The 16708-nt window shown below is 39.4% G+C and overlaps 1 protein-coding gene across 3 annotated transcripts in view; it reads left to right on the top strand.

Moving 5' to 3' along the window:
* The window catches only part of HPS5 (HPS5 biogenesis of lysosomal organelles complex 2 subunit 2), a 45057-nt gene that overhangs the window by 24732 nt on the left and 3617 nt on the right, over window positions 1-16708 (top strand). For all 3 annotated transcript variants that reach the window (XM_010349735.3, XM_010349773.3, XM_074401202.1), the window contains exons 12-22: window positions 437-623; window positions 1282-1405; window positions 2408-2557; window positions 4244-4321; window positions 5479-6056; window positions 9760-9880; window positions 10082-10237; window positions 11040-11159; window positions 12269-12382; window positions 14340-14446; window positions 16035-16305. In XM_010349735.3, the coding sequence (XP_010348037.3) occupies window positions 437-623; window positions 1282-1405; window positions 2408-2557; window positions 4244-4321; window positions 5479-6056; window positions 9760-9880; window positions 10082-10237; window positions 11040-11159; window positions 12269-12382; window positions 14340-14446; window positions 16035-16305 (2006 nt within the window). The remainder of the gene's footprint in view (window positions 1-436; window positions 624-1281; window positions 1406-2407; window positions 2558-4243; window positions 4322-5478; window positions 6057-9759; window positions 9881-10081; window positions 10238-11039; window positions 11160-12268; window positions 12383-14339; window positions 14447-16034; window positions 16306-16708) is intronic.

The following is a 16708-nucleotide window of genomic DNA, read 5'->3' as shown; positions in this document are numbered from 1 at the left end:
CTTTTGTTCAGCTACGGGATAGCTCTGTGAAGCCTCCATTTAGGTTGACTTAGAGCCACATTTTATTTTGCCATCGTTTATTATTTTCTGTTCCCTGATATATAGCTCCCAGCGTAAGTTCTGTTGCTCTAATATGTGATTTCAGGTGCTTCATGCTAATTTGAGTCTGAATGCAGCTCAGGATTATCTCATTTAATCCCCATTCTCACTGCCATGCTTTATGAAGACAAGCTAGAGAAATATGGCAGCTGATGCCACTAGCACATGGAGTGACCCAGCTGCCAGGCGCCTAAGCCTTACTCACCAGTTTGTTCCAATAAACCATAATGGTTGTTATTAACTCTTCACTTGAGTGTTGATATTTCTCTGGAAAAGTTATATTAATGTTATAAAGGAAATTTTTAATTTATATTTTTGGAATTCTTTTAATTTTTAGGAAAGTTTCAGCATCTTGGACTCTGGTATTTATCGTGTCATTAGTAGTAGAAGAGGCAGTCAGTCAGATGAAGACTCTTGCTCTCTTCACAGCCAAACCCTCTCAGAAGATGAGAGATTTAAAGAATTCACCTCACAGCAAGAAGAGGACCTGCCAGATCAGTGCTGTGGCTCACATGCAAATGAAGGTGATGAATGTGTCTGTTGTTGGTTGCTGATGTGATGCCATTATTTTCCACAAGTTCTTGTTACCAGGATTATCTTGTGCGCAGAATTTCTCTGAAATGTTAATATTTTTTAACATGTTGATAGAACTTTCCATCCAGATCTACTCACCACTAGAAGGGTTGGTTTATGTTTTGTATTTTTTCCCCTTACGCTTGGACTAACATTAGGGCCTATTTTTGATCACGCATCAAAATGCTGGAAAAGTTAAAGAAAGGTCATTAACCAAAAGAGTGGGAAGATTTTATCCTGACTAACCAAATTATTTTTCATCAGGAATGAAAAATTACTGCAGTTCTGGGGGTCATTGCCTTCCTTTTTCGATGTACGAGTATTCCTGTGGCTGAACTATTGAGAATAATAGAGACCCTAAACTTCCTTTTTAACTTATGGGGATTCAGGGTTAGTAGGCAAATGAAGGTACCTGCCTCAGTGTTTTATGTGGATCATCCCATGCATTTTGTAAACCTGTGTTCCACTCATTTGTTTTTGGGTCCGTTGTGATTTTGATATTGAATCCTTCATTTCTTTCAGTTTATTCATTTCAGAATTTTTTTTTAAGATTAAAACAACTCCCATGTGATTAGATTTTGTTTCTTTTTTCCTGATTCCATTCATTAGACAATGTTTCTCACGCTCCAGTGATGTTTGAGACAGATAAGAATGAAACTTTTCTTCCCTTCGGTATTCCATTACCATTTCGTTCCCCATCTCCTCTTGTGTCTCTTCAGGCTGTCAAAGAAAGGTAAACCAATTAGTCTTGTCATTTAATTCCATTTCTGATCTTACTTCAGTTGTTACATTAGGTAATTTGTTCTGAGAATGGAAAATGAAAAAAAGGAAGTCTCTTGTTTTCCATATACCTGTCATATGAAGCTGTTAACTTCTCATTTACCTTGGGGAATCCAGCTTCCCTCTGTTTCAGTAGTATTTGAGTTAAAGATTTAGGTGCATCCACCCTTGAGAGATCAAAAATTAAAAGTCTGATGGGAATAGTTACCATGTTATCTTTAGTCTTTAGTTGATCCTTTCTTTAGTCTTTAGTTGGTCAGTTTAGGTTTAGACTTGGAGTCTTTTCAGAATTCTTTCTAGCTACTCCATGGGACCAGGGTTGACATTTGAGTTTGAGAGGGAAGACTTTGTGCAGCTACTTAACTGCTTATCTGAGTCTTACTGGATTCAACTTCTTGTTAAAAAGGGTGTATTGTGACTACTTAACAGCTAGCTGAGTTGCATGAAGCAATTCTTTGTTATTCTGTGACTAGATGGGGCTGATAATCACATGGCTTACTTTGCCTAAGTTGACAGAAATATTACAGATAAAGCTGGAGTTAAAGACCTTTTCTTTAGAACCGAAACACTGGTTTCTTAGGGCAGTTTAGTAAATAAAGTGAATCAGTATATTGTAAGTTTTATATGGGCCTTATGTGAAATGCTATTATTGGAACAGAGAAGTTGCTATAAACGTTCTTTATTAAATCCAAGTTGCCTTCCTAGGACTAATAGAAACATAGAAAACTGAAGAATGAAAATCTGGGTTTTACTGGATACAAATTGTGATCATCATGTGGTCATCAGCCCCATTCTGATTACAGAACAACAAAGAATTGCTTCATGCAACTCAGCTATTAACTAGTCATAGCATACCCTTCTTAACAAGCAAAATTTGTATCTAGAAAACCTGAGTTTTCACTCTTGGCAATACTAAGTTTTTATTCATGTTAGTTTTTTGGTATTTGACTTCTAGTGTTTCTAGCTTTGTGCGAAAAACTACTGAGAAGATTGGCACCCTTCACACAAGCCCTGATCTGAAAGTGAGACCAGAGCTCAGGGGTGATGAGCAATCATGTGAAGAGGATGTGAGTTCAGATATCTGCCCAAAGGAGGAAGACATTGAGTAAGCCCTTACACATAAATCTCTGTAAATTCTAGGGAATACAGCTGTCAGTTTTAACAAAGCCATAGACCAAGGTTGTGCAACCTGCAGCCCGTGGGCCTCATGTGACCCAGGATGGCTTTGAATGTGGCCCAACACAAATTTGTAAACTTTCTTAAAACATGAGTTTTTTTGTGATTTTTAAATTTATTTTATTTTTATTTTTAGCTCATCAGCAATTCTTAGTGTTAGTGTATTTTATGTGTGGCCCAAGACACTTCTTGCTTTGTGGCCTAGGGAAGACAGAAGATGGGACACCTATGCCATGGCCTATGTCCTTTTGAAGAAGGCACATATATGTCCCCATTAGTTGAAGATTGCTTAGCTTATAAAAATTGTGAATTCCGCAAGGTGTTGAAAAATTACATCAATCCCGAAGCAGCTCTGTTGAGCAGAGTTTTACTTTGGTACCTCTTCCATCCCCTGCACAACTCCCCTCCGTCCCCCACAATCTCTTCAAACTTCTGGGATCTGACAGGAGTGTTAGATTAAAGAGTAGGATGACCAAGGATGTAGGCCTTGTCGTGGCTCTGCTTATGACTAGTATGTGACTTTGGGAATGTCACTGATGCTCTCTGGCCTGTAAGATCCAGAATGTGCTATTACTTTATGAGGCAGTAAAGAGAATATTGGATTCAGATAATGAAAACGAAAAAAGGAATTCTTTAGGTAATGAAGAAACTGTTGATCAAACAGTTGGCGTTGATGTCCTGTCAGGTACCTTCACATGATATGCTTGTGGCCTGGTACCGTGGTAGAGTTGTAGCAGAGCCCTTGATTGGGCGTAGCGTGAAGTATCTTGTCTCTCTGGTTTCTGCCTTATAGTTGAGGGAATCTGGGCATTAAAGGTAAGCAAATTCAGTACTCATCCAGGAAATAAGAGAGAAACCCATGGGACTGGTGTATCTGGGCAGTCAGATGAAATAAAAGATTTGTAATCCTCAGAATAACTTAGTGAATCCATATGCTTATAGAAAAAAGTACAGATTTTTTGACATGGCATTTAGTGCAGCCTTCAGTCTAACCGTAGCTACCTTTCTAGCCACATCCTTCTAAGTGCTATAAATTCCACTCCTGTCAGAGAACTAAGTGTTTGCCCTGATACCTCACTACTCTTCTTTATGCTATGTCTTCTATCTGGAGTATTCTCTCCCACCATTTTTTGTAGCACAAGTAATACCTCCTTAGGAATGTGTCCCTTTGCCTAGTCAGAAAAAATGATTTATTCTCTGCTTTCATATCACAGTGCTCTTTAAAGAGCTGCCCTTTGGTATTCAACTTATTCTTTTTTTAAAATGATACTTAATTGTTTGCATACCTTTCTTTCTAATTAGGGCTTAGTGAAGCTTATTACCTTAAGGCCAAGGACCGCCTTTTGTATTCATCTATTTGTCTCATGTAACATGAGTATAATACTTGCCACTTAGTAAGCGTAAGAAATAGTTGTCTAAGAAAGCTCTGAGGTTGAGGCAGAGAGAATTGCTTGAACCCAGGAGGCAGAGGTTGCAGTGAGCCAAGATCAGGCCACTGCACTCCAGCCTGGGTGACAGAGTGAGACCCTGTCTCAAAAAAAAAAAAAAAAAAAAAGCAAGCTCTGATCCTGTCTGACTCTTGTGAATGTTGTTATTATTTTTCATACTTTCTTAGGGAGGATAAAGAGGTAACTAGTCTGCCTCTGGAAGAAGACAGGTTCCAGGAGCTTAAAGTAGCAACCGCACAAGCAATGTGAGTATAATGAGAAACTTTTTTAGTGACTTCTCAGGGCAGTTTAATAAATGAAGTGAATCATTATATTGTAAGTTTTATATGGGTCTTATATGAAATAATTGATTAGAGAAGTTGCTATAAATGGTCTTTCCTTTTAAGTGCAAGTTGCCTTCCTAGGAGTAATAGGAACATAGAAAACCCAGGCACTTGGAGTTTTTATTCTTGGCAGCAGTTAATTTCTTGATATTTGACTTGCAGTATTCCTAGCTTTGTATGTAAAACTACTGTGAAGAGTGGCAGCTTTCACTCAAGCCCAGAATGGGAATGACTTTCTGAGACCATCAGTAGTGGTCTGGAGACAGTTTGGGACAGAGGTAGCCTCATTTGGAATTGAAATAGAAGAATTAGGCTGGGCACAGTGACTCATGCTTATAATCCCAGCACTTTGGGAGGCCCAGATGGGTGGATCACTTGAGCTCAGAAGTTTGAGACCATCCAGGGCAACATGATAAAACCCCAAATACAAAAAATAGCTGGGAATAGTGGCATGTACCTGTATTCCCAGCTACTCAGGAGGCTGAGGCAGGAGGATCACTTGAGTCTGCAGTGAGCTGTGTTTGTGCCACTGCACTCTAACCTGGGTGACAAAAACAAGACCCTATGTCAAAAAAAAAATTGAAGAATTAGTAAAACACTACAAAGTTTATGTTCTCTGTTTTATCATCTTGTTGAGATAATTTTTATTTAAAAAGTTGAAACGTGGCTGGACGTGGTGGCTTAGGCCTGTAATCTCAGCAGTTTGGGAGGCCGAGGCGGGCGATCACAGGTCAAGAAATCGAGACCATCCTGGCCAACATGGTGAAACCCCATCTCTACTGAAAAATACAAAAAAATTAGCTGGGTGTAGTGGTGCACGCCTGTAGTCCCAGCTACTTGGGAGGCTGAGGCAGAAGAATCACTTGAACCCAGGAGGCAGAGGTTCCAGTGAGCTGAGGTCACACCACTGCACTCCAGCCTGGCAACAGAGCGAGACTCCATCTCAAAAAAAAAAAAAAATGAAAAGTAACATTTATTCCAGATGAGTGTGTTATGTTGGCTAGATTTATTTAGCATGAATTAATTTGTTTTAAGAAAACACATGAAACATAAATTTCATAATTGTCTGTCTTGTATAGGACTAAGCTACAGGACCCTCTGGTTTTATTTGAACCTGAGTCTCTGAGAATGGTTTTACAGGAGTGGCTTTCACATTTAGAAGAAGCATTTGCCATGAAGGACTTTTCAGCTGTTTCAGATACTGACAACTCATCAACGAAATTGAACCAGGATGTACTATTGGTTAATGAATCAAAAAAGGGAATATTAGACGAACACAATGAAAAAGAAAAAAGGGACTCTTTAGGCAATGAAGAAACCGTTGATAAAACAGTATGTGAATGTGTAAGGAGTCCAAGGGAGCCTTTGGATGACCTGTTTCAAATATGTTCTCCATGCACCATTCCAAGTGGTCTTCAGAATGACCTGGCTGAATTGACAACATTGTGTTTGGAGTTGAATGTATTGAATTCTAAGATCAAAATCACCAGCGGACATGTGGACCACACTTTGCAACAGTACTCTCCTGAGATTCTGGCTTGCCAGTTCCTGAAGAAATACTTTTTTCTCCTGGACTTGAAAAGAGTGAAGGAGAGTATCAAGCTTAGTTACACTAATAGCCCTTCTGTTTGGGATACTTTTATTGAAGGATTGAAAGGTAATAATCAGATTGCCTTATGAAAGATAGAAATTTGTATTAAAAAGCAGTAGCAGTTTTGAGTTTTGGGTTAAAAAGATTTAAGTAGAAAATCACATCTGTTCTGATCAACCCGCCATTCTGTTTTTCATTCATTTTAACTTTTAATAGTTCTTCAGACATTGGTTAAATTTACAGCTGGATTATAAGAAATTATTTATTTTATTTTATTTTATTTGAGATAGAGTTTCACCCTGTTGCCCAGGCTGGAGTGCAGTGGTGCTGTCTTGGCTCACTGCAACCTCCACTTGCTTTTGCCTCAGCCTCCCAAGTAGCTGGGACTACAGGAGCACGTCACCACACCCAGCTAATTTTTGTATTTTTAGTAGAGACGGGGTTTTGCTATGTTGGCCAGGCTGGTCTTGAATACCTGACCTCAAGTGATTCACCTGCCTTGGCCTCACAGAATGCTGGGATTACAGGTATGAGCCACTGCTCCTGGCCCTATTTTTTATTTTTAGAGACAGGGACTCACTCTGTGCCCAGGCTGTAATGCAGTGGCGTGATCATGGCTCACTGCAGGCTTGACCTCTTGGGTTCAAGCAATCCTCCTGCCTCAGTTTTCTGAGTAGTGGGATTATAGTCATGTGCCACTATACCTGGCTGATTTCTTCATTTTTTGTAGAGATGGGGTCTTACTGTGTTGCCCAGGTTGATCTTGAAATCCTGACCTCAAAGCAATCTTCCCACCTTAGCGTCCCAAAATGCTGGGATTATAGGTATGAGCCACCATGGCCAGCCCTAGAAATTAGTTTTATTTCTCTCATAATGACATTCGGAAAATAGCAGAGCAGTGTTGGAGAAGTTGAGGTTAAAGTAAAATGTTCATAAATGCAGATGTATTAAAAGAAGAAAATCCCTCTTGTAACTTACTAATACAGAAATAATACACTATATAGAGAACTTATTGTGTGCCAGGTATCATGGTAAACACTTTTCAGCATTGCCTCATTTCATCCTTACAATAATCTTTGGAGTAGATGGTATAATTTCATTTTATAGACAAGGAATCTGAGGCACAGAGAGATCTTACTTAGGTAGCTAAATGGCTATAATAAATACGTCATAGTAACACAGACATAAGTAGAAGTTTCTTTCTTTTTATTTTATTTTTATTTTTTTGAGACGGAGTCTTACTCTTGTTGCCCAGGCTGGAGTGCAGTGGCACAATCTCGGCTCACTGCAGCCTCCACCTCCCAGGTTCAAGTGATTCTCCTGCCTGAGCCTCCCCAGTAGCTGGGATTACAGGTGCCCACCATCATGCCCAGCTAATTTTTGTATTTTTAGTTGAGACTGGGTTTGCCATGTTGGCCAGGCTGGTCTCGAACTCCTGACCTCAGGTGATCCACCCACGTTGGCCTTCCAAAGTGCTGGGATTACAGGCGTGAGCCACCACACCGGCCAGAAGTGTGTTGCTTGTGTAACAGTCTAGGACAAGTATTCCAGGTGACTGGGTAGCTGTCTTGCAGGTGGTAATTCAGCATTCCAAATTTCTTGCATTATTTTAAGCTCCAGCTTCCCTTAAAGGTTGTGCTTGTGTTTGGGTTGCTGTGTTTGGGAAAAGCATGTAGAACATGCCGTCTTACAGGCCTGGCCTGGTAGTAGCTTACATCTCTTCTGTCTACATTTCCATTGGTAAGAATTCTATCATATGGCCCCAACTAACTGCAAAGGAAACTGGGAAATGTAATCTGTCCAGGTGTCTAGGAGGCAAAGAATGACTATAGGTGAAGAGCTTGCTTACATGTCTGCCTCAGAGACTTTGGTGCACAGCCAGCAGTATCTACCTTGGCTGAAGGTCACACTGTGTGTCATCCTGACATATAATAAAAACCAGCTCTCATACCTTAAAAACTATGCATTGCCTTTTCTGCAGCCATAGTCCCATGTTTTCGAAGTGAATTTTAATTCCACATTCTGCTTGAATAACAGATGCTGTATTTCTAATAATTAATTTAGACTTTAAGCAAACTTTTCATTCGTTACCAACAGTGAATAGAGATACATTTTTATGTCATCTTAAAGATATTTTAGCTTTCTAGAAACATGGATCTATAGTTATAGATCTGCTTTAATTCAAATTTAGCAGTTAAAAGCATAATAATTTTTTTTCTGAGTTGAGGTAGATTGTCTTTTGTGTGAAATAAGAAGCAAGCTATTTCTCCTCAGGTAGGTGTGACATTATTACTCATTGTAAATTTACTGTATCTATCTCTGTGATGCTTTCTGGTCACAGAAGAGCAGAAAAGAGTCTCTATTAGACAGAGTGATGGCTGTTACTACCAGTGCTGGCTAGAAGAAGCATGGTGGACCATTTGAGTGATGTGGCTGCTTGCTTGAATTTAGGTGGATATGTCTAATTTAGCTCCCCAGTCATAAGGCTTCCCCAAACCTCTGAATGGCTTCCTCTTCTGAATTCCTTTAAAGGACTTACTGCCTGACACAGTCAAATGGGAAACAATGAGGTTGGGGGGAAAATGACTTTTTAAAAAAAGCATGTATCAGAAATTGAATGTTGGCTCTGAGAACCTGGTGAGTAGGCCTCACCCTTCTAATGTTATAATTATGGGAAGCAGATTTTGGAACTGTTATTTGGGATTTGTCTTCAGAGCCGGTTGAAAACTACTTGCCCAGCCTAGGCATTGTAGCAAGACCCTGTCTCTACACACACAAAACACACACACCAGCCTACGCAATGTAGCAAGACCCTGTCTACACACACACACACACACGCACACACACACAGAGTCAGGAGTTCAAGGCTGCAGTGATCACCACCGTACTCCAACCTGGGCGACAGAATGAGACCCTGTTTCTAAAAAACTAAAAAAGAAAACTACTTGGAAAAAAGTAGTGTTTTTTGTTTTTTGTTTTTTTTTTTTTGCTTTAGATTCATACTTAAAAAACACAACAACAAATGGGGTGGGTGGGGAGTTGGGGAGGGATAACATGGGGAGAAATGCCAGATATACGTGATGGGGAGGAAGGCAGCAAACCACATTGTCATGTATGTACCTGTGTAACAATCCTGCATGTTCTTCACACGTACCCCAGAACCTGAAATGCAATAAAACATATTTAAAAAGAAAAAAAACAAATAGTTTTAGATCATCACTTACTTCATTCACTAAACTTGATTTTAAATGACATTTGACTGTTCCAAAAAGTCAAATCTTTTGTTCTTCAGAGAATGAATAGTTGCTATATGCATATCTTTAAAAACAGGTCCAATATTTTAAAATTAATTTCATTGAATTTAATTTTAAAAGATGGAGTAAGAATACTAGTTCTAGAAAAAACTGAGCAACTTGGCATTGATAGTAGTGTATATTGCTTTGTGATGTGTATATATATGGATGGTCACTATGTATAGCCCTAGATACTCATTATTTTAAGAGTCATAGTCAGTGATATATTAATTATATGTTCCTTTGTCTTATTTAAAACTTCCAATATGCTTTGCCTCCCATTTGATTTTAAGATTCTTAAAAGTAGATGCAGCTCTTGTTCTTTTGTTTCTCCTACAATGCTTAACAAACACTAGGCCTTTCACATAGTAGGTCTACACAGTAGGTATGTGACTAATGATTGCTGAATGAACATGCTCATAAATTGAATATTTCCACCCAAGAGATAAAGGAAAAGGATATGCTTTATATTTCAGAAATGGCAAGTTCCAATCCTGTGTATATGGAGATGGAAGAAGGAGATCTCCCAACCAGACTAAAGTTACTAGATGCTGCCGTTCCTTTTGACAGTCCTGTGTTGATTGCTTATGCTACCAGGTAAGTTGTCCTATATGTTGTTTATATGGACTAAAGCACACGCATTTTGTGTGTATTTTAGTCTCTAACGTTTTATTCATTTGCATATGAGGCAGCTTCTGTTATTATATTTAGTTTCATTTGTAATAAGTAACTCAAATGTAACCAAGTTATATCATTTCACTGGAATTAGAGACTAAAGTGTTTTGTTTTTAAATGCAGGTTATATGAGAAGTTTGGGGAATCTGCCCTTCGATCCTTAATCAAGTTCTATCCATCCATTTTGCCATCGGATATCATACAACTTTGTCATCATCACCCTGCTGAGTTTTTGGCCTATTTAGACAGTCTGGTGAAATCAAGGCCTGAAGATCAGCGGTGAGAAGGAGAGCATATTTGCAGACTCTTCTTTCTTTTGATAGGGCATTGTTTCTCTTTTATAAGCAGATGTCACATTTTTACTGTTAATTACAAGGGCACCAAAGAGGAGGATTTGGGCAGCCTTGTAACATTCTGCCACATGTCACACCACACATCACAGATGTGCATGTACCACACTTCTTTCCCTCCCTCTCAGGGATTCTCAGATCAGTGCAAAATTAAACCCTTGATTCAGGGCCTGGACTAAGAAGATAAGCTTCTTACTGTCTTTGCAGCGAGTGGATTCACTGCCACCTTTTGATTGCCGTAGATATCAGTTCCAGCTCTTCTCTTTTTTAGGCTGATGTCTGATTTTCTATCTCCCCATGCTTGTAACACTTGTGATCTGTGCCCCTGGCTTATTAGACTTGCAGCTTCCTCCTTTCTTCTTTTGATTGGTTCATATTTGCCACAATGTTGCCCAAGCTGGATGCAGTGGCTATTCACGGATGTTATCATAGCATACTACAGCCTCAAACTTATGGTCTCAGTGATCTTCCTACCTTGGCCACACTGGTTTTTATTTGTTTTTTTTTTCTCTCTCTCTCTCTTTTGTTCCTTTTTTGGTCCTTTGACATTTTTCTTGTTATCTTGGAGCTTAGTCTCCAGTATTTCTAGACACTTCTTTTAGCAGAAGAGTTTTCAAGTTATTTGATCTACTGCATTCATCTTTTAATCAGGTTTTCTTCACACTCCCCACATTTTATGTTTCCTTTCTTAGTGTGAAGATTGGTGACTTTCTCCCCCAACTTTCTCTTAGGTCATGTTTTCTTGAGTCCCTTCTGCAACCAGAGTCTTTAAGGTTGGATTGGCTGCTTTTGGCAGTGTCCTTTGATGCTCCCCCAATCACCAGCATAATGGATGATGAAGGTTATCCCAGGTACAGAAGAAGTCCTCTTTCTTTCTTTCTTTCTTTCTTTCTTTCTTTCTTTTTTTTATTTTGTGGTAAAATCATGGCTTCCTGCAGCCTTGACCTCCTAGGCTTACGCAATTCAGCCTTCCCACCTTAGCTTCCTGAGTAGCTGGGAATACAGGAGCACACCACCTTACATGGCTCATTTTTTTGTACAGATGGAATTTCACCCTATGGCCCAGGCTGATCTCAATCTCCTGGGCTCAAGCTGTCTACCTGCCTTGGCCTCCCAAAGTGCTGGGATTATAGGCATGAGCCACTGCACCTGGCTAGGAGTCTTCTTTCTAAGGATTAAGCTTCAGTGTTCCTTTGGAATGGAACTGCTTTATTCACATATGGCATTCTGGGCTCACTTTAGGAATAGCTATGGAAGAGACCGACTCAAGTCATGGTAGTAATGAGATTAAGTGTATTTCTTAGTGGCTCTGAAATATTTTGGGGTCACCCTATAAGAATCTGATGATTCCTTTTAGAAAAATGCACAGTCATGCAAAATTTTGCACAACTGACCCCTTGCAGGTTTTTCATGGACCCACATTAAGAGATCTTGATGATTAAGCCTGCAAGAGGATTAAACTGGGTGGTGGTGGTGGGGGGGGCGTTTAGGGAGATAAGTATGTGTGTGTGTTTTCTTCCTAAAAATTTGTCAAGGAATTTCTAGACATAACCTGATTTAGGACTTTAAAAAAAATAAAATAAAATTCAAAAAAAGTACACACTGCTACTTGTGTCAGAACTATTCCTTTCTTTTTCCCCCAGGAGAAGCTTCTTAAAAGACCCCCAAATGCCTTTCTTATATTTATAGCAAAAAGTCTGGAAGGATATGCAGTGATTATCTGTGAGTGATGGAATCATAGAATTAAAAGAAAAAAAAGAATTTATTTCTTTTGCTTTTGATTACCTAAAGTCTCTATTAAAGAGGATATAGGAAAATAGCTATTTTTAATTTTTCAAAAGCCAAATAGAAGTGTTTTAATAGATTGCAATTAAATTCTGTTCTTACCTATTAGGTGATTAATAAGCACTTTCTACAGTTTATTTCCTATCTAATTTACTGATACTTTTTCATTTCGTAGGCCTCATTCACACTTGCTTTCTTGGGGTTACAGTCAGCTGATCCTTCATCTAATTAAACTTCCTGCAGAGTTTATAACCAAAGAGAAAATGATTGACATCTGCAGGTCTTGTGGGTAAGTGAGAATTTTCTTAGAAACTGAAGCTAAGATTAGAAACATTTCAGTTAACAACCTTATAGTTAAGGGTCTTAATTGATACACATTATTATTTGGGGATTCTTTTGCTGTGTAAAAGTACCTTTTTGTTTTAAGTGATAGTAAATTAAACATCTTTTTCCCTTTTAAATGTCATGCTTTTTTTTTTGTTGTTTTTTTTGTTTTTTTTGGTGTGTGTAGCCTCTCCTAATTCCTCTCCACTCCCTCTGCTTTAGTTGCCAGCCCCAGTTCTCAGGCATGTAGATAGTATTTAATTAAGCAACAGATTATGTGATACCAATTATAATTGATACAGGCTTTCATAATTAATACAGTAAGAGAGAGATTAGAATGGGCTCAATAGAATCACTGGTGAAGGACTCAGGGAGGAGGTGAGATTTTGGAGATAGAACCTAAAACCTGGGTAGGATTTGTATTTATAAAGGAGCTAGGAGAGGGTGAGTTAGGTGAGAGAAACAGAGCAAGAGCATGGAAAACTGACATTGCTTATTATGCACATCACACTTCAGTCCGTTATTTATTGCCTGGTGATATTGTCTTACAGTTCCACCTGGATTATAATCTTTTGGAGATACAGGGACTGGTGTCTTTCTTTTCCCTCATAGTGTCTATATCTAATTTGTATAGTGGTAGCCACTTGATACATATTTGTTCATTGATAATGAGACTGAGACTGGCCAGGTGGTGGGTGACAAGATCGTGCAGGGCCTTGAAAGCTGGCAGAAGAATTTAGTTATCAGTAGAGACCTTTTTAGACTTTTGGTGCAAAAGTTGCATAAGGAAAGTGGAGTTTTCTAGAGATCATTTCTGATGTCATACATGAGAAGCCTGGAGACAGAAGGCCAGCTAGGAAGCTGTTGTAGTAATTCAGACATGAGTGGATTGGTGATTAGTAGGGCAGCAAAAGGAGCACATCCAGTGGGCATTTCAAAGGAAAATGCAGTGGGGCATGCTGATACTGGATATGGCAAATGAAGGAGGGGGAAGAGTCAAGGAGGACTTCAAAGTTTGCATATTTGGAGAAGAAATATGCTAGGTTTGTGTTGCATTTTAAAGTTATAAAGTGAATAAAGCTTAAATGTCTTATAATTGGAGCTTGGCCTCAAATGTCAGCATTTGTTGCTTTTTTTTTTTTTCCTTAAATTTTCTAGATCAGCCAGGCACAGTGGCTCACGCCTGTAATCCCAGCACTTTGGGAGGCTGAGGTGGGTGGATCATGTGAGGTCAGGAGTTCGAGACCAGCCTGAACAATATGGTGAAACCCCATCTTAAAAATAAATAAATAAATAAATAAATTTTTTTGAGTTTAAAAAAAAGAAAAATAAATTCTCTAGATCAGGGTCATCTAACAGAACTTTCTGTGATAGTGGAGATATTCTACTGAACTGTCCAATGGTGGCCACTAGCCACACGTAGCCATTAAGTATTTGAAATGTGAATATGTTAACTGAAAACCTTTCAGATGTTATTTACTTTTAATTAATTTAAATTTTTTTTTTTTTTTTTTTTTTTTTTTTGAGACGGAGTTTCACTCTTGTTACCCAGGCTGGAGTGCAATGACGCGATCTCGGCTCACCACAACCTCCGCCTCCTGGGTTCAGGCAATTCTCCTGCCTCAGCCTCCTGAGTAGCTGGGATTACAGGCACATGCCACCATGCCCAGCTAATTTTTTTTTATTTTTAGTAGAGACGGGGTTTCACCATGTTGACCAGGATGGTCTCGATCTCTCGACCTCGTGATCCACCCGCCTCGGCCTCGCAAAGCGCTGAGATTACAGGCTTGAGCCACCGTGCCCGGCCTTAATTAATTTAAATTGAAATAGCCACATGTGGCTGTGTCTACTGTATTGGACAGCACAGCTCCAGATAAATTCACTGCCTTTTGTTCCTTTCTTCAACTTTGGTCTCTTTAAAGTTTCTGGCCTGGATATCTAACTCTCTGTTTGGAGCTGGAGAGAAGAAGAGAGGCTTTCACCAATATTGTGTATCTGAATGATATGAGCCTGATGGAAGGGGACAATGGTATGTCAATCGTAACTGGTTACTCTTGGTTATAATGTTTTAGAAGCTACTCCAGACTTCTCAACAAAGAAATTTGGTGAACCTTTCAATGATTATATATTTAATATCTAATTCTACTTAGTTGTCACATTTGTGGAGTTTTGTTGTTTTTTTTTTAATCTGTAGCCCTTGGTATGTTATGAAATCATAATTAAGAATAAACTACAGGCAACTTTTCTATTTCATAAGTGCCTACTATATGTTAGGCACTATACTATGTGCTTTCCGTATGTTATTTTCAATGAGATAACAAACTCTGGGGATAGTTACTATTCCACTTTCCAGATAACTGAGGTACAGAAAGGTCAGTTAATTGGCCCAAAGTCACACAGCTACTAAGGGTAAATGCTGGAGCTGGGGTTCAGACCAAGGTCTTCCTCCAAAATTTGTGCTCAGGCTCTTTTTACTGCTTCATGTTGCCTTTTTTTTTAAAGAAAATATCCCATTAATTAAAGATGATTCTGGCCAGGTGTGGTGGCTCAGGCCTGTAAGTCCAGCACTTTGGGAGGCTGAGGTGGATGGATCACCTGAGGTCAGGAGTTTGAGACCAGCCTGGCCAACATGAGGAAACCCTGTCTCTACTAAAAATACAAAAATTAGCTGGGTGTGGTGGCGCCTGCCTCTAAGCCCAGCTACTGGAGAGGCTGAGGCAGGAGGATTGCTTGAACCTGGGTTGTGGAGGTTGCAGTGAGCTGAGATTGTACCAGTGCACTTCAGCCCGGGTGACACAGCAAGATTTGGTCTCAAAAAAAAAAAGAAAAAAGAAAGAAAGAAAAATTTGTTGGATTCATCAAGTTCTTTCCTGTGTCACGTTGTCTTCTATGCTTCCTTTATCAGAAATGCAGGCCTCTTTATTTCTGATGGCCCCTACTCCAGGTTTTTACATTATATGGGCCCCATGCACATGCCCTCTAAGCTTGTCTCATCTTTTAACTTTCTGTTCAATGTCACTTCCTCATAGAGCCCTTCTCAGATCTTCCAGGCAGTTAGCCATTCTCTCTAATGCTTCCTTGTTCTTTTTTTTCATAGTGCTTAGCATAGTTTATAAGTATATACTGACATGTTTAAGTTTTGTCTCCTATAATAGACTGTAAGCTCCACAAGAGTACAGGGATTATGTCTCTTTTGTTCATCATTACATATCCAGTGCCTAGCATAGGATATGCCGTGGGCAATTACTGAGTAGTTGAAAGAATTCTGAAACTGCCTGGTTGCGGTAATTCATGCCTAAAATCCCAGCACTTTGGGAGGCTGAGGTGGGAGGATTGCTTGAGCTCAGGAGTTCAACACCAGCCTGAGCAACATAGTGAGACCCTGTCTCTCTTTTTAAAAAAAAAAAAAAAATTGAGGTTAATTTTGTGGCTTCTCTTTATCATGAAGAATTTATACAGCAAATTTTCAGAAAACCAATTGTATAAGGATGATGCAATTATGTTCTTAGACATTTTTATGTTTTAGTATTAAACATTTTCAGTTTTGACTATCTCCTGTATCCAATCAGTGTCCTAAGTGTGGTCAAAACCAACATAATTTCCCTTTGTGTGCTTAGGTTGGATCCCAGAGACTATGGAGGAATGGAAGCTTCTTCTTCTTCTCATACAGAGCAAGAGCACAAGGCCAGGCCCGCAGGAGTCACTAAATGGGAGCCTCAGTGATGGGCCTTCCCCCATCAATGTGGAGAACGTGGCACTTCTGTTAGCTAAGTCCATGGGCCCAGATCGGGCTTGGTCACTGCTACAGGAATGTGGTCTGGCCCTTGAGTTGTCAGAGAAGTTTACCAGAACCTGTGATATCCTGAGGATTGCCGAGAAAAGGCAGAGGTAATACCAGTTTGTCCTGTGCTCTGCATGGTGCTTGGAGAAGGTAGAACACCACAGACTTTCAGAGGTAGCTGTGGAGATCACCTAGTTTCAACCCGTCACTAACATGAGCAGACTGATATTGATCTGGTAATTAAGGGAAGAGGCTAAAGTAATATTTCATTTACACTTCTGACCAGGATGCTGTTCAGATTAACCTGAATCATCTGATGTATCCTTGATTCTTTAAAAATATTACTGGTACCTGGTTGAGCATAGTGGCTCACATCTGTAATCCCAGCAATTTGGGAGGCTGAGGTGGGTGGATCACCCAAGGTCAGGAGTTCGAGACCAGCCTGACCAATATGGTGAAACCCCGTCTCTACTAAAAAAAAAACAAAAACAAAAACAAAAAATTTGCCAG

This window comes from Saimiri boliviensis, chromosome 6, assembly GCF_048565385.1.
Source record: "Saimiri boliviensis isolate mSaiBol1 chromosome 6, mSaiBol1.pri, whole genome shotgun sequence".
Classification (NCBI taxonomy): Eukaryota; Metazoa; Chordata; class Mammalia; order Primates; family Cebidae; genus Saimiri; species Saimiri boliviensis.
Note: the sequence above shows the minus strand (reverse complement) of the source record. Positions and strands in the feature narration are given on the sequence as shown.